The 23,561-nt window shown below is 56.7% G+C and overlaps 1 protein-coding gene across 1 annotated transcript; it reads left to right on the top strand.

The window, feature by feature from the left end:
* The first annotated feature begins 6,353 nt into the window (after positions 1–6,353).
* IGLON5 (IgLON family member 5) lies at positions 6,354–23,561 on the top strand. Its single transcript, XM_007536952.3, has 8 exons — positions 6,354–6,486; positions 16,157–16,235; positions 16,651–16,883; positions 17,615–17,734; positions 19,239–19,373; positions 20,027–20,147; positions 20,623–20,777; positions 21,464–23,561. The coding sequence occupies exons 1-8, from the start codon at positions 6,408–6,410 to the stop codon at positions 21,550–21,552; spliced, it is 1,011 nt and encodes a 336-aa protein (XP_007537014.2). The 5' UTR covers positions 6,354–6,407; the 3' UTR covers positions 21,553–23,561.

Below are 23,561 nucleotides of genomic sequence, written 5' to 3' on the forward strand. Positions count from 1 at the left end.
CTCAGGGGCCTCAGAGACACAGGCATAGACCGAGGGTTCATTTTCCACCCGCTTTTCCCTTACAAAAGCTTTACGTCTTTGAACTTCTCCAGTGAGTCCTGGGAAGTAAAGGCCATGACCTCCCTCTCAGTGCTTCAACTTGAGAGAACTGAACCATCCAGTGATGTGAGAGCCTGTCTGAGGCCTCACAGGAGTGGAAAAAGAGAATTCAAACCTGGCCCATGAAGCCTTTAGATCTTTATTGCACCAAAGCAAGAGACTCTGGGGGAGGGGGGGGAGCAGAATACAGGTCCAAGAAGGATGACAGAGGACCTAGTGGGGGTTGTATTGTTATATGGAAAACTGAGAAATGTTATGCATGTACAAACTGTTGTATTTACTGTTGAATGTAAAACATTAATTCCCCAATAAAGAAATAAAAAAAAGATCTTTATGTGGTGATACTCACTACTCTACTGAGACCTGGTGGTGTGTGTGTGTGTGTGTGTGTGTGTGTGTGTGTGTGTGTGTGTCTCACTGAGGCCTTGTGTGTCCACAAGTCCACTATACTCGGCTGCTTCTTATAAAGTTATTATTATTATTATTAATGTTGATATTAATATTATCCTCAGGGAGACAAGGAGATGGTGAGATACCACAGCACTGCTCCACCATCCCTGCAGACTCCCACAGTGCTGTGCATGGTACTCCTGTGTTGGTATGCATGGGACCCCTTCTGTTTCATTGGTTTAATACCCCCTGCTTAACACTGTATTCTATTTACATAACCACTACAGGGCATTGGTTCAATCCCCACTGGTTCATGATATGTTTTTGCTCCGCCCCCTCTCCTTGTCTCACACTGATTTTCACCAGTCACTTTTCTCTCCACCCTCTCTGCGTCGCATCCTATTCCCATCCTACTGGGCTAGTATATTTATAAGGACAAGATTGTTGTTTGTAGTTGTTAGTTTTAGCTTAGCTTGGTATAGATTGCGCTGCGTCCTGCATGAATAAAGAGATACTGTGTACAACCCAGCCATGAGTCCTGGGTCGTCTGTTACCCGCCCTTGCAGCCAGCCCGGCGAAAACAACACTCCTGCGTGGTTTCAGGGCTTGAGCCTGGGTCTTCACATGGTAAAGTGTGCACTCTACCAACTGCACTATCTCCTGACCCTGCTTTCTTTTTTTAATAGTACAGAGAGAAATTTAAAAGGGGAGACAGATAGGAGACAGAGAGAGATAGAGGCCTGAAGTACTTGTTTCACTGCTAGTGAAGCTTCCCCCCCTGCAGGTGGGAAGTGAGGGCTCAAACCCGGGTCTGTGTTAATACATGCACTCAACCAGGTGCACCACCGCCCAGCCCCTCCTGAGATCAAATTTTTAAAAACCAGTGTGGGAGCTGGGCAGTGCCACATGCAGGAGATCACACACTACCATCTTCAAGGACCTGGGATCAAGACCTCAGTCCTCACCTGCAGGGGGGATGCTTTGGGAATGGTGAAGCAGTGCTGCAGGTATCTTTCTCTCTCCCTTTCTTTTTTTTTTTTTTTTTTTTACCAGAGCACTGCTCAGCTCTGGCTTATGGTGGTGTGGGGGATTGAACCTGGGACTTGAGAGCCTCAGGCATGAAAGTCTCTTTGCATAACCATTATGCTATACTCCCACACACCGTCTCTCTCCCTTTCTATCTCTTCCTTCCCTTTCAATTTTCCTCTGTCTCTATCAAAATGACAGAAGTGGGGGGGGGGATCAGTCACCAGGAGCTATAGATTCACTGTGCAGGCACTATGCCCCAACAATAACCCTGGTGTAAAATAAACAGATAACTAAATAAATAGACTGGGGAGACAACAAAGTGATTAATGCAAACAACTTTCATGCCTGAAGCTCAGAGCTCTCAGGTCCAGTCTCTAGCACTGCCATACTCCAGAAGTGAGCAGAATTCTAGTCAAAAAGACAGAGAGAAACCAGAGTACCGATCAGCTGTCACGTACTCAGTGTCTGGGATTGAATCTGGGACCTCTGAGTCCTCGGGCAGGCAAGTCCTGTGCTCTAATGCTGAGCTACCTCCCTGGCCCAAGCTCTATTCTTATTTCAGCTCACACTTTGACTTTAGTGAGTTCTTCTTTTTCAAGTCTATTGTTATTAATATGACTACTACTGTTGTTGTTGTTATTTTCCCACCAGGGTTATTGTCAGAACTCAGTGCTGGCACTATGAAGCCACTGCCCTCAGCAGCCATTTTCTTCTTTTTCTTTCTATTTTTATTTGATAGGACAGAGAAAAATTGAGAGGAGAGAGAAAGATAGACACTTGCAGACATGCTTCACCTGTAATCAACCAGATGCAACACCAGCCAGCCCCTCAAAGAGGTTTTGCAGGAGTTGGGCATTAGCCTAGTGGGTTAAGTGCATGTGGTGCAAAGTGCAATGACCGGCAGAAGGCTCCTGGTTCCAGTCCCCGGCTCCCCACCTGCAGGGGAGTCACTTCACAGGCGGTGAAGCAGGTCTGCAGGTGTCTGTCTTTCTCTCCCCCTCTCTGTCTTTCCCTCCTCTCTCCATTTCTCTCTGGCCTATCCAACAACGACAACATTATCAACAACAATAATAACTATGACAATAAAACAAGAGCAACAAAAGGGAAAATAAATTAATTAATTTAAAAAAGAGGATTTGCATGAATAAGTGGCCAAAGCAGATGGCAGCACACCTGGTTGAGCACACATATTACAATGTGCAAGGACCTGGGTTCGAACCCCTAGCCCCCACCTGCATAGAGAAAGCTTTGCAAGTGGTAAAGTAGTGTTACAGGTCTCTCTCCCTATCACTCCCCGCCCCCACCTTCTCTGTTGATTTCTGGCTATCTCTATCAAAAAAATAAATAATTTTAAGTGAACAAAGGCAAAAAAAAAAAAAGCCCACCTCCTGCCTCAATTTCTCTGGCTCCAGAGTCTCCTCCTGAAGCTGGGTTTCACTGGGCTGGGGAGGCTGGGGAGGCTTGCCACTGACCTGCAGAGTGCTGAGGAGGACAGAACTCCGTGGGCAGTTTGTGGGTGGACGGACACATCTCTCCTCGTCCAGGTCTGTGCACAGTGCCTCTTACCATGGCCAGAATCCTGGTAACATCGGCCTCTCTGTCTTTTTTTAATTAATTATTAATTTGTCATCTGTGGGACTTCTGAACACCTGGCTGACTTTTTTCAGAAAGAGTGAGACAGAAGACAGAGAGATGGTATAAGAGAGGGAAAGAAACCACGAAACCACAGCAATGAAACTCCTCCACTGGGGTGTGTCCCAGGCTTCCACCTGGGTCTAGCACACGACCAGGCAGGTGCACTGTCTAAGCAAACTATCTTGCTAGCCTTCCCCCTTATTTTTTTTTTAACTGTTTTTTATATTTATTTATTTATTTATTTATTCTCTTTTGTTGCCTTTGTGGTTTTATTGTTGTAGTTATCGTTGTTGTTATTGTTGTCGTTGTTGTTGGATAGGACAGAGAGAAATGGAGAGAGAAGGGGAAAGCAGAGACGGGGAGAGAAAGATAGACACCTGCAGACCTGCTTCACTGCCTGTGAAGCGACTCCCCTGCAGGTGGGGAGCCAGGGGTTCAAACCAGGATCCTTATGCCAGTCCTTGCACTTGGTACCACTTGTGCTTAACCCACTGCACTACCACCCAACTCTCCTCCCCTTCTTCTTTTTAAAATATTTTATCTGTTTTTGGGTAAAGATAGGATAATTGATAGGGAAGGGAAAGAGAGAGACTGCAGCTCTGCTTCATCTCTCAGGAGGCTTCTTCCCCTACCGATGGGGACGGGGAGGGGGGGGGCTTGAACCTGGGTCCTTGTGCACTGTAATGTATGTGTTCTACCAGGTGTGCCACTGCCTGACCCTCCTCTCTCTTTTGTAATGAAAAATTTATTTACTTGGGGGTGGGGGGCTGGGCAGAGGAAGAGAGGCATCACAGTACTGCCTCACCATCCATGACACTCCTGTGTGGCCATGCCTCCAAAGCCTGGTCCTTTGCCGGGTGAGGTGCACGCTGTAGCAGCTGGCTATCTCCTGGCCCCTTGTTCTGTATGCTCAGGAGGAGAGACAGAGAGGAGAAACACCACAGCACTGCTCCTCAGGCATCATCATGGTGCTCCCTTGTGGTGCAGGGGCTGGACCTCCAGGCCTCCTGCATGGTAAGGCCAGTGCTTGCTTGGGTGAGTCGATTTCTGGCTCCACCCTTCCATCTGTCTGGCCCCAGCCTAGACAGTCACCTGTCGTATTTAGCCACTGTCCTGTATCCAGTCAGCCCTCCTGTTCCACTGTCAGATGTCAGGTTCTGAGCCCTCTCTGAGCACCACCAATACTAACCCCTCCTCCCACCCTCACGGTCTCATCCCTCTGAGTGAATGTGTGTGTGTGTGTGTGTGTGTGTGTGTGTGTGTGTGTGTGTGTGTGAAGGGGGAGGTCAAATCCTAGATGTGAGCTCTCAAGGTCAGAGTGTACACATACACATGGTCTTTATGGAGGCTGCCAACTAGCCCTGCAGAGAAAGGAAACAGATTTGACTGTGGCTGGCATGCCACGGTCCTGTGCTTCTCCCACCATCAGTTCCCCTTGTTGGGTGTGAAACTGGGCCTCCTGTAAGCTCCTCTTCACGGGCTGCAGGCCTCAGCTGTGAAACCCCCAGCACCAGTCCCAGCTCCCACCAGCAGCACTCAGTGACAGCTGACAAAAGACACAGGACAGAGTTTGGCTGCTCAAGGAACAGACCCAAAGGCTGGAGCTGAAGCGGCTGGTTCACTGGCAGCCTCTGTGGACGCTGGTATGAGGACCTGGCTCTGATCAGGGGCCAGGCTCTGTGCTCAGTGGTGTCACCCAGAGAGGAGGTGGCAGCTGAGACCAGGGTGGAGTGGGAGGGAGACAGAGCCAGCTGCCCTGGCAGGAGGATTGGAAGCGAGCAGATGGGGGTGGGGGACTGGGATGAGTTGTTATTAAGGAAGAAAGCCCCTCTTGGGTGACTTCCTGTCTCCCATGACCCCACACATGGAATAGGTTCAGAGCTATGTTTTCCTTGTCCCAGAGGCTCATAAAGGGGACAGGGACCCCACAAGGTAAAGGAGTAACTACAGGGTGCTGGGCTGCCAGGGCAAAGCTAGTACTTTCCCCAGGGGGGGGGCTCTTATTCCTCCCAATAACCTTGAGGACAGATGTGATTCTATCTCTGAGAGAGACGTGGGTCTGGGAGAGGGACGCCTCCCAGGGCACATAGCTGAGTAAGTGGCAGAATGGAGAGGTGAGATTGTTCCATGTCAGCTCTCTCTCCTCTTCCCCTGGGGCTGGGAAGAGTTGTTCCCCCTTTTCCTGTTATTCTGGGATGTAGGTTGGGGTGACAGGAGGAATCTACCCCCCAGAGTCAGCATGATTCATGAAGATACACAGAGAAGGGGAACTTGTAATATAGGAGGCAGGATGGGGGGGGTCCCCTGGGTCTGAGGAAGGAGGGACTGGGGGACCCTCAGGTCAGAGGGAGAGGGATTGGGGGAGCTCTGGGTATAAGGAAAGAGGGTCTGGGTGACTCCTGGGTCAGAGGGAAGAGTTGGGGGGAACCCCTGGGCAGAGGGACCTCTAAGCAGAGACTGGAGGGGCTGGGGACCTCAGGGTCAGAGGGAGGAGGGGCTGGGGGCCCCAGGGTCAGAGGAAGGAGGGGCTGGGGGCCCCAGGGTCGGAGGGCGGAGGGGCTGGGGGCCCCCCGGGGTCAGAGGAAGGAGGGGCTGGGAGTCCCAGGGTCAGAGGGAGAAGTGAGGGGGAACCCCGGCAGAGGGAGGAGGGGCTGGGGACCCCAGGGTCAGAGGGAGGAGAGGCTGGGGACCTCTAGGCAGAGACAGGAGGGGCTTTTGGCCCGGGATCAGAGAGAGAGGAGCTGGGGGTCCTCTGGGCAGTGAGCGGAGGGGCCGTGAGCCCCGGGTTCAGAGGGAGGAGTTGGGGGGAACCCCGGCCGAGGGAGGAGGGGCTGGGGACCCCTTGGTGTGAGGGATGATGAGGCTGGGTTCCTGCAGCAAGAGGCAGGTGGGCTCGGCGTGTCCCGTCCCGGGGTTCGAGGACCCGAGGTGGGCATCGCGGGCACGGGGTGGGGGCCCGGCCGCAGTAACAAAGGCCTCTCCCTCGGAGGAGCGGCCCCCCCCTCGGCCCCGCCTCCTGGCCCCCCGCCTCCCCGGATTGGTCGGCCCCGCTGCCCGTCAGCGCCGCCCCCCTCCCCGGGTCTGCAGCAGCTCCGGCCGCCTCGTCGCGCCCCCCCGGTCCCCTCCCCCCGCCCCCACCGCCCCCCGGGCCGGTGCAGCGGCAGGCGGGGTCCCCCTCCCCCTCCCCCTCTCCCCCCAGGCCTCGCGCGCCCGGCCGCCCCCCCCGCCCCCTCCGCGCCGCCGCCGCCGCCGCGATGCCCCCCCCTGCGCCCGGGGCCCGGCTCCGGCTCCTCGCCGCCGCCGCCCTGGCCGGCCTGGCCGTCATCAGCCGAGGTACCGCAGCGCGGGCGGGGCGGGGGCTGCACGCCGGCAGGGGTGCGGGCTGGGGGCTGCACCCCGACCGAGATGGGAGGCTGCGGGGGCGGGAGATGGGGGCGGAGGTCCGCGACACCGCGTCCCGGCCCGGGGGCGGGGAGTCTGCGGCGGGGCTGGGGGTGGGGACCCGACGCCCCAGTGGGGGTCTCCCGGCGGGATCCCCCGAGCCGAGCTAACCGGTGGGGTGGTGCCCCGTCGGGGGTCTCTCCGAAGGGGTCCTGGAAGAGGCGGTGGGCACAGGTGGGGGGCCGGTGCCCTCCCCCAGGGTCGGCGAGCTGAGCGGAGGGGTCTGGGGCGTCCTCTGACAGCTGTCCCAGGGCCAGAAAGGGGAGGGGGGCTCCCAGTTGGGTAGGGGCTAGAATTCCCCACCTGGGTCATCTGGGTGGAGAAAGAGTGTGTGTTGACATGGGGGTGTTTGGGGGGCTGCAATTAAGTGGAGCTGGAGACCCTCTGGAAGTTTGGGGTGCTTCCTGGGGGCTCAGATGTGAGGACCCTGGAATATTTCCTGGCTTCCCAGAGATCACGGACGAGAGGGTCTAGTCCGAGGAAAGGGAAGGGTTAACGCAGGGCCAGCAGGTTCACCTCAGGCACCCCTCTCCCTCAGATCAGGGAGAATGGAAAAGGGGGTGCAGGGGCTAGGGGTGGGAACACATCCTGTGTGTCTGGGTCTGGGGATCCCAGCAGGGCCAGCTGGGGGGCAGGGGCGGGGGAAGTGGTCCACAAAATGCCTCTTTGGGCTTGAGGGATAGATTAACAAGGCAGGAAGCAGGAGATAGGGTTAATCCCGGGCTTCTGTAGGGAGAAGACCCATCCAAGGAACATAGAGTCAGAGACACACAATTGGGGACCACCACCCCCCAACTGTCTCAGGAAGCCAGCCGCTGTGGGCCTCCCACCCACGCACAGCGGGTCACGCAGGGCCACGTAAACACCAGTCACCAGTCTGCTGGGGAGCCAGCCACACCTGCAGACAGCGACAGGCACACCCCACACCGCCACCCCCCTCACACACACACACAGCTGCACTTGGAGGTTCTGAGGGTGCATGTCCTCTGAGCACTCCCTTCCTGAGCCCTGTGAACCCCAGTCTCACCCTCTAATGTCTGTCTGCATTGCTTTGTCTCCTTCCTCCTCTTCTGCTCCATCCCACCCCTTATGCCCCTGTGACTGACCTCTTTTCCCTGCCCCCTCCCTTCAATGTCCCCTCACCTCCCAACTCCTGCCTCTCTCCCCCCCCACCTTCACTCTCAAGATCACCTCCCACTTCTGTCCATCAGGGCCTCAGACACCACTCCTGACCAGGAGCCCAGCTTCAGGAGCAGGCCCTGGAGGCAGGACAGGAGTAGCTAGGGCAGAACCAGGTGGCAGAAAGGCAGCCCCATGCCCCACCCTCCAGTGACACTTGGGACTCTCCCAAAGAGCTCAAAGCCAGCAAGAGACAGAATTGAATCTTTTCTCTCTTTCATTCATATCCAACAATTTCCAAAATTCCCAGAAGTCTGCTGAATCAGCAGGCCCGGTCAGTGCTGGAGAGAGCAAACCCCATCTTGCCCCCGCCCGCCCCTGGCCCTTTGTATTGAGTTAGTGACATACTCGTTTCTTTTTTTGTAGAGCTAGGGTCAAGTCTTTTCATTCAGAGATGGAGGGAGAGAAGCCATGGGACAAGAGCTTCACCTGGTGTCATAGCCCCTCCCATGTGGTGCCAGGTCTTATGCTTAGCAAGACAGGCAACACCCCTCATCTCCCCCATGAGCTGTCTCTCCAAGTCCCCTACTGTCTTCAGGTTAGTGCCATGGAGAAACAAGTAGTTGGCTTCTTGATGTTTTCCCCAAGATCCAGATGAGACCCGTTTCTCTGCAACTCTTTTCCACTTAACTTTACCTCCCTGGCATTTGCAGATATTCTATCCTTAAGAAAAAAAAAAAAATGTTTATTTTCACTGGAGAGTCCAGAGCACCACTCAGCTGAGGCATTTGATGTTGCTGGGGGTTGAACATTAACTCTCGGGCATTCAAGTCCTGTGCTCTGAGGCCCTGATGTCTGTGTGTGGTGTGTGTGTGTGTGTGTGTGTGTGTGTGTGTGTGTGTGTGTGTGTGTCGCTCTCTCTCTCCCTTTTTCTGCCTCCAAGGTTATTGCTGGGGCTTGATGCTGGCACTACAAATCCACTGCTCCTGGCGGCCATTTTTTTCCATTTTATTGGATAGGACAGAGAAATTGAGAGAGGAGGGAGAGATAAAGAGGGAGAAAAAAAAAGAAAGACGCCTGCAGACCTGCTTCATCACTGTGAAGCAACCCCCTACAGGTAGGGAGCTAAGGACTCGAACCCAAATCCTTGTGCAGGTCCTTGTGCTCAGAGCTCCGTGTGCTTAACCAGGTGCACCACTGCCCACCCCCACCCCTACTGTCTCTAATTTTCTTCTTTATATTTTTTTTCTTTTCCAAAATGTATTTATTAATGAGACAGGGGAGAGAGAGTGAACCAGAGCATCTTTCTGGCACATTCGATGCTGGGGATCGAACTCAAGACCTCATACTTGAGTGTTCCAACCCCTTACCCACGGCACCTCCCCTGGACTGTTCTCTGGTTTCATTACACCAGCACGTGTGCGCGCATGCACACACACACACACACACACACACACACACACACACACACACACACTTCCCATTCACTCACACAATCAGCTGCCACTTGTAACGTGGGCAGTTCTCAGCTCACTGAGGCACTAGAAGAAATAGGAGAGCTTGAAACCTGGCCTGGGAGGTGGGGGAAAGCATTCCCATGGGGCTTCTGCACCCCGGTTTCTCCAGGGCATGCGTTCAGCCTCTTGGTTCATTTGATGCACATTTACCAAGTTGCTGTTCTAGGCACAGGGGCTGGGGGGGGGAAGCCTGTGAACAGAGAGAGAGCCGCTGAAGCCACTATCCTCACCCATCTTACATCCCAGCGGGCCAGAGAGAGAACAGAAAACTCCAACAAGCAGCAGGGAGGTGGCTCAGTAGGTGAGGCCTTGCTCCATGAGGCCCCACATTCAGTGCCCAGCCCCTGATACATAAAGTAAACGTTCAGCTTGTCTTTTCTTGTTTTAATGCAGTACTGAGGAGTAAGCTAAGGGTCTTGCACATGCACCATACTTCTGAATGGCCTCCCTGACTCAAATTCCTTTTATTCTGTATCCTTAAGGAGAGACCGGGGCGGGGGGGGGGGGGAGACACTGTTCTATCATGTATAGAACTTCCCCGATGCTGTGATATGGGGACTTGGGTTTGAACCCAGAACCTTAAGCATGCTAAGGTATATGCTCTACTAGGTGAGCTATTTCCTAGCCCTTAATGTTTTCAAAAAAGGGGGGGGGGGGGCTAGCAGTTCAAATATAAGCAAAGCAATAAGGTCATTTCAGAATGATAGGCAATTAAAGAAAATGGCAGAGGAGATGGCTCTGTGAACTTGGGTGTTTGACGGACCCTCCTCTATACAGGTGAGAGAGTGGAAGAAGGGACTGAGTCAGCCTTGAAAATATTCCCGGCACGGCAGGTACAAAGGCCCTGAGGCAGGAACCAACAGAAAGGAGCCTGTGTGTCACCGACGGTTTCAAGGCTCTGGGTTCAGAGTCTGAGTGCCAGGCACCTGTGATGCCCCTGGACTCCCTGGGTTTGCAGAGAGGAAGCAGGCCAGGGGTGGGGCTCCTCAGTGCCCAGAGGCCAGGCCCAGCCCCCTTTCACCCCTCTTTCCTGCCAGAGTCACGTCCTAAATGTGTCCCCACCTCTTGTGCCACACATCTGCCACTGGCTTCCTGAGTGACCAACATAAGCCCACACACTCCTGAGCCCAAACTCATACCTGTGGCTTCTGGGGCTGTGACTTTGAGCCCAAGTCCCTCCCGGGGACAGTAGGGTGTTCTCACCAGCTCAAGGTCACGCTGACAGTTAGAAGCCCTTCTCTGTCTCTCAGACTTATTCATCTGCAGCCTGGGAAGTTACACGGTGACTAGAGTGTTGAACTTGCAAACATGAAGTTTTGAGTTTAGTGCCCAGCACTGCATATGCCAGAGTGATGCTCTGATTCACACACACACACACACACACACACACACACACACACACACTCACACACCCAGACACACACGGATCGATTTCACAAAGGAGAGACCAAATCAGAAGGGCTGGACAGTGGCAGTCCTGGTTGAGCACACATTACTACGCACAATGACCCAGGCTCAAGCTCCTGTTATGTGAGGGGGAGGGGAACTTCAAAAGCAGTGAGGCAGGTCTGCAGGTGTTTTTCTCTTTTTCCCTCTCTATCTCCTCTTCCCCTCTCGATTTCTATCGAAAATTAAATAAAATAATGAAGAGGTAAGAGACCCCAGATCACTGCTCAGCCCTGGTGCACGCAGTGCCAGAGATGAAGCCTAGGCCACATGCAGGCGAGGCCTGTACTCTACCTGCCGCATCGCCCTTCCAGTCACAGAAATCTCTCTTGGGAAGGACCCTGTTGCCTCTTGAGCGGCTCAGCTGCCTGAGGCCTCCATACCTTGATTTATCTGTCTGAGTTACACTAGAGACCCAAAGGCCCCCTTCAACCCCCATCACAAGAGGACCCCAGTATAGCACCCCATCCACTAACCCAGACACTCAGCTAACCGGTGCTGATGTCACCCTGACCTCCATGGGCTCTCTTCACCCTGCCCTACGTCTGTTGAGGGGACACAGTAACCAGCTCGTTTGCAGGTGGAGAAGCTGAGTCCAGGGAGACAACGAGAACCTTGTGCAGCTCAGGGGCAGAGCCGGGACTGGAACCCAGGATGCCTGGGTCAGAGTGAATGCTGAGTGGGCAGGTAGGCCCGAGTGGCTGACTCAGGGGATGGGTGCTGGGCACGGCTGCTCCCCACCCTCCCCCACGTGCCAGGGGAGGCTGCCTTCCAACCCAGGACAACAGTAGACGATGCTTTAAAAAGAAAGTGATGCTCAGGAGAGCTGGTGTTTCCCGGGCCTTTCTGCACACCAAGCACTGAGCTAGTTCTTTAGCTTGCATGCAAACCCTCAGGGAGAAAGACTCAGGCTTTTTATTTTCTTCTCTCTCTCTCTCTCTCTCTTTCTCTCCTTTTGGAGAAGGGGAAATTGAGACTCAGTCTGTGATCAAGGGGGGGGGGTCACCAAGTTTGGATTTGATGGGATAGACATTTGATCTCCTAACACAGCTCCTCAAGGGAGTGTCTGTCTCTGTCACTCTCTCTCTCCCTCTCCCTCTCCCTCTCCCTCTCTCTCCCTCTTTGTCCTCTCTCTCCTCTCTCTCCTCTCTCCTCTCTCTCTCTCTCCTTTCCTCTTCTCTCCTCTCTCTCTCCACTCTCCTGTCTCCTCTCTCTCCTCTCTCTCCCTTTCTCCTCTCTCTCTCCTCTCTCTCTCTCCTCTTCTCTCTCTCTCCATTCTCCTCTGTCTCCTCTCTCTCTCCTCTCTCTCTCTCCTCTTCTCTCTCTCTCCATTCTCCTCTGTCTCCTCTCTCTCTCTCCTCTCCTTTCTCTCTTCTCTCTCTCCTCTCCTCTTCTCTCTCTCACTCCACTCTCCTCTCTCTCCTCTTTTGCTCCTCTCTCTTTCTCTCTCCTCTCTCCTCTCTCTCCTCTCTCTCTCTTTCCTCTCTCCTCTCTCTCCTCTCCTCTCTCTCTCCTCTCTCTCCTCTCTCTCTCCTCTCTCTCCTCTCCTCTCACTCCTCTCTCTCTCCTCTCTCTCTCTCCTCTCTCTCCTCTCTCTCTCCTCTCTCTCCTCTCCTCTCTCTCCTCTCTCTCTCTCCTCTCTCTCTCTCCTCTCTCTCCTCTCTCTCTCTCTCCTCTCTCTCTCCTCTCTCTCCTCTCCTCTCTCTCTCCTCTCTCTCCTCTCTCTCTCCTCTCTCTCCTCTCCTCTCACTCCTCTCTCTCTCCTCTCTCTCTCTCCTCTCTCTCCTCTCTCTCTCCTCTCTCTCCTCTCCTCTCACTCCTCTCCTCTCTCCTCTCTCTCTCTCCTCTCTCTCCTCTCTCTCCTCTCCTCTCCTCTCTCTCTCCTCTCTCTCTCCTCTCTCTCCTCTCCTCTCTCTCCTCTCTCTCTCCTCTCTCTCCTCTCCTCTCACTCCTCTCTCTCTCCTCTCTCTCTCTCCTCTCCTCTCCTCTCTCTGTCTCTCTCCTCTTCTTTCTCTCTCTCTGTCTTTCTCTCTCCTTCTTTTTTACAGGAGCACTACTCTCCTCTGGCTTATGGTGGCATCAGGGATTGAACCTGGGACTTTGTAGCCTCAGGCAGGAAAGTCTTTTTACAGAACCTTTGTGCTGTCTCCTTCCCCCCCCCACTACCAATTATGCCCTTTGTGAGCACTTCCCAGCTCTGGGGGAGCACAGCCAAAATAGCCCCCACCCAAGAGATTCCTGGGAACCCCCAGATGCTGTCCCCAAAGAGTCAGAGTATGCCCAAAGGGAAGCGGGGTAGGGATTCTCTGCCTTGGACAATCAGGGTGCTCTTCCTGGAGGAAAGGGACATTTTGAGTTGGGGGTCTTGAGAAGTGGATAGAAGTTCATAGTTGCAGCAGCTTGTGTTAGGCATCCATTTCCATCCACCCACCTAAGATGTTTCTCAAGATGCGTGTCCCCTGCCTTGTGAGCCATACTGTCATGCTGGGAGGTGCAGACCCGAGCCAGGCCCAGACCGTGGCCTCCAGAAACTTCTGTTCTGGCACAGATTCACCACCACGGTGTGGCCTGAGCTCTCTCCAAGCCTGGAGGGCTCAGTCCCCACAGTGAGTCAGAGTCTTCCCAGCGGAATTCCTGTGCTTGTGTATTAACTCTTCTACTTATTGCTTCATTGTCACTGGACCCCAGCCCCCAGCTGGAGCCCCGGAGGTGGGACAGATCTTAGCTAGGACCTGGGCTTGGGTGGGGAGGAGAGCGGGACGAAGTCCAAAGTGATGGGGACCCAGGTAGCTCCATGGCAAACCTGAGGTCTTGAACTCTCCTCATTTCCTATAGCCCAGAGCAGGGAAAGGGTTCCAGGTCACACAGCACTTGGGGAAGCAGAGCTCAGCAGGCCCACAACATCCAGATTACAGCACGAGGCCCTGGCTGCTTCCTCACACATCTGTCTAGTGTCTGGCCTAGGAGTAGGTGAAGGAGCACAGCCTTCACGCGGGGGAGGGGGGGAGCTGGCACAGGGTTCTTGGGTGGTGGCTTGGAGAGGAAGTATTTTTATGGGATGTGAGGGAAGAGAAAGGCAGGGAGAGGAGTGGGTGGGAGGGCAGAGCTGGTCACAGAGCACCAAGGGAGACTTGACCCCAGGCCCTAGTGCCAAGCAGAAGAAGAGGGACAAGATGACCTCCTGGGGGCCTGGAAGAGGCGGGGGCAGCTCTGCCCGCTGGTATTTCTGTCTGCCCGGACATCTGGTTCCAGTCCTACCTGCTCTGTGAGGGCAGCTCCTGCTGTAGAGAACCCTGTTTCCTCCCGTAAGTGCTTCTGGATTTGGATGGACGCAGCCAAGAACAGCCCCACGCTGGGGAGGAGGGTTCTGGACACTTTCCCGGCTGACTCAAAGGGCGCCCAAAGGAGCAGCTGGAGATTCCTTGCCTTGGGCAGTCAGAGGAGGAGTTCGTGGTGGCGGAGAAAGAGGAGGAGGGACATCTGGGTTGCACTTTGGTGGATTTGGTTCCCACAGGGGCACCGATAGGAGTCAGACTGAGTCCAACAGCCTTGAGTTTCTTGACGTTGGGGGGCACCTTGGACAGCTCCATGGCAGGGTTTGATCACTGTGGATCACAGTATCTAGCCCCATGTCTAACCAGGGCATTCGAGAGAGGAAAGGGCATTGGTCCCCGGGGTACCTGTGACAGCTCTGGAAAGATCTTTGGTTCATCATTTTGTGGCTTTGTGTAAGGAGAAGAGAGAAGGGGTTAGGGCTGGGGAATCCGGGATGCCACACCACACCCAACATCCATGATCACACACACACACACACACACACACACACACACACACACACACACACACGAGAACCACCAGGCACCTCCAGATGGCAGTGGTGCAGGGGCGGGGGGAGGGAAGCTCTGGCCCGGGTGTGAGGCTGGGCAAGGGCCTGTGACTGCTGCGTGATGTGATCGGAGGTGACAGGGTCGTTGTGTGTCCCTGATTTCTGGCCGCGGGTGACCCATTTGTATTGAGGGTGCCCAGCCAGCCTTGCCGCTTCTTCTGTGGATGTGTTTCCCAAGGCAGGCTGAGGGGAGCTTACCCAGGGCCTGCAGTGTCCTTGTGACCCAGCCAGCCCGGGCGTGTGTGCACCCTTGTAGCAGCCCCTGGATGGCCGTGAGCCAGTGTGCAGGCCTGGGGCTCTTGGGCCCTGTTTGTCAGGATGACTCAGTCCATCATCGTGGGTTACCTGGGTGGCCAGACGTGACAGGAGCTGGAAGGCAGCCACCTTTCTCACGTCTGCTGGTGGTGTGTGCCTGTGTCCCTGTCCCCCTGTGTGGGGCACCAGCGTCTCCAGCCTGGGGGCTGGCTCTGTGTGTCCTTCCTGGGACAGCGGACAGACGCAGCCCCCTTCCCTCCAGACTGGTCTCATAGCAGCCAGGGAAGAGGAGCCTAAGAGGGGCAGCCGCCAAGCTGAGCTCCAGCCCTCCAGCCTGTCTGAGGGGTTGCTGATGGAGAGGGCCCCCGGGAGTCTCAGGGCAGCACGGGCAATTAATTCATTAGATTAATTAGCCGCTCATCCGGGGGCGGGGGCCTGGGCAGCCCCCTGCAGAGCCCTCCCTCCCTCCCCTGGAGTCAAGGTCACCGCTGTCTGCTCTCTGGGCTGCCCGGTGCTGGCTCCATCCACCGCCTGCGCAGGCCCAGCCCCCTCCTGGCCACGGTCCAGCCCGCTGGCCACGGTCCACCGAGAGATGAATGGCTGAGGGTGGGCGCCCAGCCGGGCGACAGGGCGGGCGTGGGCGCGCCTACAGGAGTGCACCCGGAAGCCTGCGCTCTGAGCCCCGGGTCTGCAAGCTGCTGCTTTCTGGACTCCTGCCTGGGAGGGGCGCGGGGCATGGGGGGGCGCTGCACCGCATCTGGCAGGGCCATCTCCTGCACCTGTACGTTCGCACACGCCTGTGGGTGCGGGGCATGTGCGTGCAGCTGGCTCCCTGGGGCCTTTCCACGGACTTCCTCCTGAGTTGATGTGTACTCTCACACCTGTGGCCAAATGTTTGCTGCGCATGTAGACACGTGTGTGCAGCTGTGCAGCCTGAATCTGGCTCTGTGTGTGTTCACCCGCGTACGAATACATGCCCTGCGTTGGCCTGCGTGTGCATTTTGCTCTGTGCACACCTGTGTGTGTGTACACCTGTAACTGCGTCTGTGCATCTGCACAGGTGTATCTCTGTGTAGGAGTGTGGGGGGGGGGTCATTGTCCCCGTGTGTCTGGAGACGTGGGGATCTGCGTGTCCCTGAGTCAACCCTGACCCCAGTGGGGGTGTGACTGTCCCGTCTGTGTCCCTAGAAACACCGATGCCTGTGTGTGTGGCCGTGTGCACAGCAGATGGCTGTGCCTGTGCATCAGAAACAGCTCCGCGTGGGGCCACAGGAGGCCCCCAGCCTCCAACAGGCCTTCCTGCATCCCCAGGCTGAGCCCGGCTCCCTCTCCCCTGCAGGGCTACTGTCTCAGAGCTTGGAGTTCAGCTCCCCAGCAGACAACTACACGGTGTGCGAGGGCGACAACGCCACCCTCAGGTACCCCTCCTTCCTCTCCCCCCCTCCTTGCCTGGCTCCACAGGGAAGCAGTCCCACCTGCAGGCTCAGGGGCACAAGCAGCTCCCCACAGGAGGGGCACCAGGGCCATGGGTTTCTGGTCCCCTCTGTCTGGGTCTCTGTCTCCCTCTCTCTCTGGGTTTCTGTCCCCCCCCCCTTTCTGGGTCTCTAGCCCCTGGGTCTCTGCCCTCCACCCTGGGTCTCTGCCCCCCATTCCCTCTCTTTGCCTTCCACCACACTACTCAGTGACTGGGCCCCATTCTATGCAGCCCCTGAGTTCACTGCCCTCTCCCCACACAGCATCTCAGCCTGTAAAGTGGGCTCCCAGCAGCCCCAGTGCTCAGGCAGGGGGGGGGGAGAAAAAAACTCACCTTCCCCCACCCACCCACCCACCCAGCTGCTTCATTGATGAGCATGTGACGCGCGTGGCCTGGCTGAACCGCTCCAACATCCTCTACGCCGGCAACGACCGCTGGACCAGCGACCCTCGCGTTCGGCTGCTCATCAACACGCCCGAAGAGTTCTCCATCCTCATCACCCAGGTGGGGCTGGGCGATGAGGGCCTCTACACCTGCTCCTTCCAGACCCGCCACCAGCCCTACACCACCCAGGTGTTCCTCATTGTGCACGGTGAGCGGGCGGGCAGGGGGGTCCGTGGACCTGCTGGGTGGCTGAAGGGATCCATGTGCCTACCTGGGAGTCTGGGGGGTCCCTGTATCTACCTGGGAATCTGGGGGTCCATGTATCTACCTGGGAGTCTGGGGGGTCCATGTGTCTATCTAGGAGTCTGAGGAATCCATGTACCTGCTGGGGGGGGATTGAGGGGCTGTGTGTCTACCTGGGGGTCCGTGTGCCTTCCTGAGGGTTCATGTACTTGTCTGAGGGAACTGGGGGCTCCAGCTGCCTGTCAGGAGGCTGGGAGTCCATGTGCATATCTGGGGTCCATGTACCTGCCTGGGAGGCTGGGGGCCATGTACCTGAGGGTGTAGGTGGAGTGGGGGCTCTGTTTGCCCACCTTGGTGAACAAGGAAATTGGAGGCTCTGGGTGCTAGAGGAATCCTGGGTGGGAGGGGGTGGCTCCATGTGCCCACCTGAGGACCTGGGTGAGAGTGGGAACTGAGGCCAGAAGATAGGGGAGCCAAATTAAGATGAAGGGGAAGAGACTGAGCAAGAATGAGATTCCCAGGGGTCAGGGAGGAGGGGCTGGGGGACCCCCTGAGTCCAAGAGAGGAGGGACTGGGGGACTCCTAGGTCTGAGGGAGGAAGGACTGGGGAACCCCTGGGTGTGAAGGAGGAGGAGCTGGGGCACCCCTGGGCCAAAGGGAGGATTCTCACCCTGGCCTCTGCCCACCCACCCACAGTTCCCGCCCGCATTGTGAACATCTCCTCGCCCGTGACAGTGAACGAAGGGGGCAATGTGAACCTGCTCTGCCTCGCCATGGGGCGGCCAGAGCCCACTGTCACTTGGAGGCAGCTCCGAGGTGAGGCCCCCACCCTTGTTCCAGGCCCCTTAGCCTACTCCTGTCTGGGTCCCTCAACTCCCCAAATCCCTAGGTATAGATTCCCAAAACTGGCACCACCCCCTGTCCCTGACCCCTCAAGCCTTTTATCTGACGTGGACCAGTTTCTCCTTTATGCAGCCCTGTGGTCGCCTCCTCCCAGGAGGGCTCCATATTGATGCTGAGTTCCGTGCAGATAGGCCTAGTGCACTACGGCCCCAACTGCTGGGCGCAAGCCACCCTCCAGCCTCACCTACAGAGTAGCTGTGACTACAGGCGCGTGCTACCACACCTGTCAGCCTCCTCAGGCCCAGTGACAGTTGAGTTGCCTCTCTATTGAGCCCCAGATAACCTTGGCAGAGCTAGAGAGTTGAGCCCTTATCACAAACCACCCTGACTTGGACCATTTCTTCCAAATCACCTGAAGACCCCAAACCCAATACCCTCAGTCTTTTCCCCCCAACTCACAGGAAACCCTCCCCCGCCATATATACACACCACCAGATGATCTGAGCCAGTAGACCAGCCTCCTCCTGCCCCTGCTCCCATCCCCCCATCTCTGCTGGGCAGCCCTAGTTTGGCTTCTTAGAGTGTGATCCCTGGGCGGGGCGGGCAGTGTCAGCACCCACGAGGAGCCTTCAGCCATGCCCATCCTCAGGACCAGCCTAGACCTTTGGAGACTTTATTAGCTCCCTTGGAAGCCCAGAACACTATCAGCAGGTCTCAGACCCTTCCTTGGATCTCCCCCTGCTGTGTCCTCTGACTCCTGCAGTCCTGGTCTTGAGAATCTGGATACCCAAGCCCCCGAGTCTCCAAAGACCCCCCCCTCCAAGTCCCAAGCTGTTGTAAGACCCCAGATGAGGGGCCAGGTGGTGGCACATTTGGTTAAGCGCACATATTAGAGTGTACAGGGACCCAGGTTCAAGCCCTTGGTCCCCACCTGCAAGGGAAAAGCTTCACAAATGGTGAAACAGGGCTGCAGGTGTCTGTCTCTTTCCCTATCTATTCCCCTTTCCCCTCTCAATTTCTCTGTCTCTACCAATAATAAATAAAAATATATTTTTTTAAAAAGTAAGACCCCAGATAGCATGGGTTGCTTGTCCAAATTCCCATGCTCCAAACTAGAGGCACCACTTTAGAACCTCCCTCACTGAGCCCACATTTCCTGAGTTTTTCTGAGTCCCACCATCCTGGAATCCACCCCTCCGGGTCTTCTGAGCCCCATGATCTGAGTCATGGGCTTCTACATCCCTAGCTTTTCTGGACCCCCCACATTCTAAGCCCCTCTCCCCTTTCCATGTGACCTCAGGGCCTCACTTTTAGGTCTCCACCCCCAACAGGAGTTCCAGCCCCCTTCCCCAGGACCTGGGCACCCAGGCCCTGCTGCGCTCGCCCCCCCGCTGATGTGTGTCCGTGTTGTACCCGTGTTGTCCCGTGTTAAGTGTCTGTGTCCGGCCTCGCCCCCTCCCCTCCCCTCCCCCCGCAGACGGCTTCACCTCTGAGGGCGAGATTTTGGAGATTTCCGACATCCAGAGGGGCCAGGCGGGAGAGTATGAGTGTGTGACCCACAACGGGGTGAACTCGGTGCCCGACAGCCGCCGTGTGCTGATCACTGTCAACTGTGAGCACCCAGTGGCGTGGACGGAAGCGGGTGGCCCCCTGGATTCCCCGGGATCCAGGGTTCAGGGGCAGGGGAAGCCCAGGAAAGAGGGACATGGGGCTGAAGGACCCCTGGGACTGAGGGAGGAGGAGCTGGGGATCCCTGGAATCTGGAGAAGGACCCCGGGTCCCTTGGGTCTAAGGGAGGAGGGGGCCAGGAGACCCCTGAGTCTGAGGCAGGAGGTGTAGGGGACCCTTAGGTCGGAGGGATGAGGGGCTTGGGGACTCCTGGGTCTCAGGAAGGAGGGCTGAAGAACCCTGGGGTCTGGGAGAGGTGGATCTGGGGGACCCCTGGGTCTGAGGGGTGAGGGGCTGGGGGACCCCTGGGTCTGAGAGAGGCGGGGGCGGGGGACCCTGGTGTCTGGGAAAGGAGGACCTGGGGACCACTGGGTCAGAGGGAGGAGGGGCTCAAGGACTCCTGGATCTGATGGCAGATGGGCCGAGAGACCCCAGGATCTGAGAGAGGAGGGACTGGGGCACCCCTGGGTGTGAAGGAGAAGGGACTGAGGACCCCTGGGTCAGAAGGTGGAAGGGCTGTGGAGTCTGGACGCCAGCCTCAGAGGGAAGAGGTCCCACCTGGGTTGGCCTGTCTACTGACTTCTCGCCCCTCGCCAGACCCTCCGACCATCACGGACGTGACCAGCGCCCGCACAGCCCTGGGCCGCGCCGCCCTCCTGCGCTGTGAGGCCATGGCGGTGCCCCCCGCGGACTTCCAGTGGTACAAGGACGACAGACTGTGAGGACAGCACCAGCCCTGGCACACTCTGGGGGCGGGGCTCCTCGACCCTTGCATTGCTTGGGGGGAAGGGGGCTGAGGGAGCAGAATCCTGGAGCTGGAGAGCTGGGGGTGTCCAGAGGATGGAGGGGTGTCCCTTAACCCCCAGGAGACTTCATGAAAATTTAAGTCCCAGAGAGATCAAAGTCTCCTCGGGCTATTCAGGAAGAAGGTCTGGGGTGTGGGATGGGTGCGAGGATGTCAGGGGAACGCTGGAACTGGGATCCAGCAGGTTTAGGGTGGGGTGACTCGGTGGGCGTGGCCCTGAAGCTTTAGGGGACCTAGATCCCGAAGGTCGGAATCATTGGGGTGGGGGGGGGGCAAAATGCGAGATGAGTAAACAGGGATCCTGAGAATTGGGGGGAGAGGGGTTGTCTGGATTTTGTGACCCCCCTGGGGGTTCTATGGCCCGGCCCCTGACCCGAGTCCCTGGCAGGCTGAGCGGCGCCTCCGCAGAGGGCCTGAAGGTGCAGACGGAGCGCACCCGTTCAATGCTTCTGTTCGCCAACGTGAGCGCCCGGCATTATGGCAACTACACGTGTCGCGCAGCCAACCGGCTGGGAGCCTCCAGCGCCTCCATGCGGCTCCTGCGTGAGTCCCAGGGGGCGGGGCCCATGGTGGGGAGGGGCCTGCATGAGGGGCGGGGCCGTCGGCTTGGGCGATGCAGGATTGGCTAATGCTAGTGCGCACAGTGGATTCATGGGGGTGTGGGCATGGCACTGTACGAGTGGGCAGGGCCAGTGGGTATGATCTGGAGAATGGACGGGGCCAGTGCGTGGGTGCGAGAGCGGGGAGAGTGGGCGGGGCCAGTGTGTGGGTGCGAGGGCGGGGCCAGTGCGTGGGTGCGAGGCGTAGTCGTGAGCATGGGCATGCTTGGGGTCAGGACTACCCCTGAGGAAACAGCCCCTGAGATTTAGAAGCAAAGGGTTTTCCATCCTTTCCACCAAAATTTTCAGTGAGCTTCTTACTACTAATAGTGCTAGGCCCCAGACTGGGGACATTGCAGGGAACAGATGGTCCGGGGACTCACAGAACTTCTGGTCCAACAGAAAAGCAAGGAACAAGCTGACATGCATAAAATAAATAAGCAAGTGCATGCCCGCACAAATAAGAAAGAACAGTGGATACACACCACCGTGGAAATCAGTAATTGGATCAAGGTGGCAGAGGAAGTAGTAGCTCACCTGGGAGAACATAAGATTTGGTCGCCTGAGGCTCCTGGTTCACGACCCAGCGCCAACCTCCACCGTGACCACCCCCCCTTTTCTCTTCCCCAGGTCCTGGATCCCTGGAGAACTCAGCCCCCAGGCCCCCAGGGCCCCTGACCCTCCTCTCTGCCCTGGGCTGGCTGTGGTGGAGGATGTAGGAAGAACCCAATGCAACAGGCCTCCCCCCACAGGGGGCCTGAAGCCGAGAGCAAAAGAGAGAGAGAGAAAGGGGGAGCAAGCACCGTGGGGTCTCCAGGGGACGGAAGAGCTCTCGGTCACCAGGAAGAGAGAGGAAGAAGAGGAAGAAGGAAGATCTTTAGAGAACCCATCACTGTGAGGGATAACGCAAAATTATGCATCTTTCTCCAGCCATTCTTATCACCTTTCACGTTTCCCACTGTGACCCACCCCCGGCCACCCCACACCCCTCTCTTAGCTCAGGCTGTCAACTGGATCGAGCGTGTGTGTATGTGTGTGTGTGTGTGTGTGTGTGTGTGGTGTGTGTGTGTGTGTGTGTGTGTGTGTGTGTGTGTGGCTAGTGGGACAGGGAAGGGAACTCAGCAGTCTTCCCTTCCCCCAACCCCCACATCCACTGCTCCCCCCTACCCTGTGCTTCTCACCTCTGGCAGGAGGTAGGTATGGGGGCTTTATGGTAAAAAGCTGTGAAGAGAGACTTTCCCAGCCCCCCATCCTCCCAGTATATGCACGTACACCATCCCTCCCCCCTTTCTGGAAAGGGGTCTCCTGGGAAAGTGGGGAGTGGGGGAGGGTGTCACCCGTCAAGCTATCATTCAGCCATTGTGAGTAGATGGGGAAGAACCTTCCTAGCACTGGGGGGGGTCTCCCTTTTGTCAACCAGGTGTGTCCTCAGAGACCCCCTTGCTAGCTCAGTGGCCCTGAGACCTTCTCCCCTTGCCCTGCCCCTTCCCTGGACTTTCTGGCCCCCTCCTGGGCCGACCGGTGCTTCCATCCAATTGTCAGACCGTTGCCTCTGGTGGCCTGTCTGTCTCAGTGCTTTGCCCTACCCCCCCACCACCACCACCCCCACTGCCTTCGGCCCCCACCAGCTGGCCCACCCTGGCCTGTCCACCTTCTGTACCTCCCACCCTCACACACTCAGACACACATGCACACACCAGCGACTGTGACCAGCAATAGCTCCCTGTCTTCAGTGACCTGGAGCCGGTGACCAGCTGCAGTGCCTCCAGGGGTGGGCAGCTGTGGTCAGGAAAGGAGAGGCTGTCCCCTCAGCTCTGACTGCGGGGACTCCCAACCATCCCTACCACCGACACCCCACATCACACACATGGGGTGGGGGCAGAGAGAGACCAGAGGCATCCCACAGACATCCAAGCCCAGACCAGATGCCAAGTCATCCACTTCGACTCCCAGGGGACCCCCTATCAACCTCACCCTGAACCCAACCACCCAGAGCTTTTTGGGGGGACTAGGGTAAGAGAAAGCAGAGCAGGGGCAGGGGGCAAGGGGCAGTGACTGTACCTCAGACGGGGGCGTGGGCCCCATCCCACATTGTCTTCCATTCCCAGGGTCCAGAGGATGGGGAGGGCTGCCAGGGAGGGGGGTGGGGGGGGCCCTGGGGGCCGTGTGTTCCGATTCATGGGGAGTGTTGAGACCGTCACACCAATAAAAGCCTTTTTCCAAAGTCTCCGCCTGCAGGTGTCGCTATAGACATGGGCAAGTGGAGGGCAGAAGGGCATGGTCATTTGGGGGTGCCCCCCCCAACATCATTTCTGTCCCTCCTTTGTCTTTGATAGATGGGAAATTGACCGATCATGGGGGGAGGGTTTGGGGGGGTTCCCAGTTGTAATGGGCAAGGTCCACTTCCCTGTGTGACTAGTTCAGAGGTGGGGACCTTACCCAGTCACAGAGCTGCAGGTTCCCATGGAAATGGGCTCTTCAGACAAAGAGGCTTGAACCCTAAGTCTGCAGAGTTGAAATCTGCAGGCTTTGGCTTTTTTCCACCATGTGGAGAGATCCTGGGTCTGTGGGGAAGAAGGCCTGAGAATGATGGAGTCTCCATGGGCTGCAGAGTGCAAACTTTCGAGAAACTTGGTCCATGGCCATCATTCAAGCAACTGGATCAAAACGTACCTGACACCTGCATTCACTTACATAAGCAATAAAGTCGCCTGTGTGCTTAAGCCAA

This window comes from Erinaceus europaeus, chromosome 2 (genome assembly GCF_950295315.1).
Source record: "Erinaceus europaeus chromosome 2, mEriEur2.1, whole genome shotgun sequence".
NCBI lineage: Eukaryota > Metazoa > Chordata > Mammalia > Eulipotyphla > Erinaceidae > Erinaceus > Erinaceus europaeus.

Coding starts and splice junctions, on each gene's coding strand:
- IGLON5 (XM_007536952.3), top strand. CDS start 6,408: ATGCCCCCCCCTGCGCCCGGGGCCCGGCTCCGGCTCCTCGCCGCCGCC. Junction 16,236..16,650: donor GGCGACAACGCCACCCTCAG/GTACCCCTCCTT, acceptor CCACCCACCCAG/CTGCTTCATTGATGAGCATG. Junction 20,148..20,622: donor TGGTACAAGGACGACAGACT/GTGAGGACAGCA, acceptor AGTCCCTGGCAG/GCTGAGCGGCGCCTCCGCAG.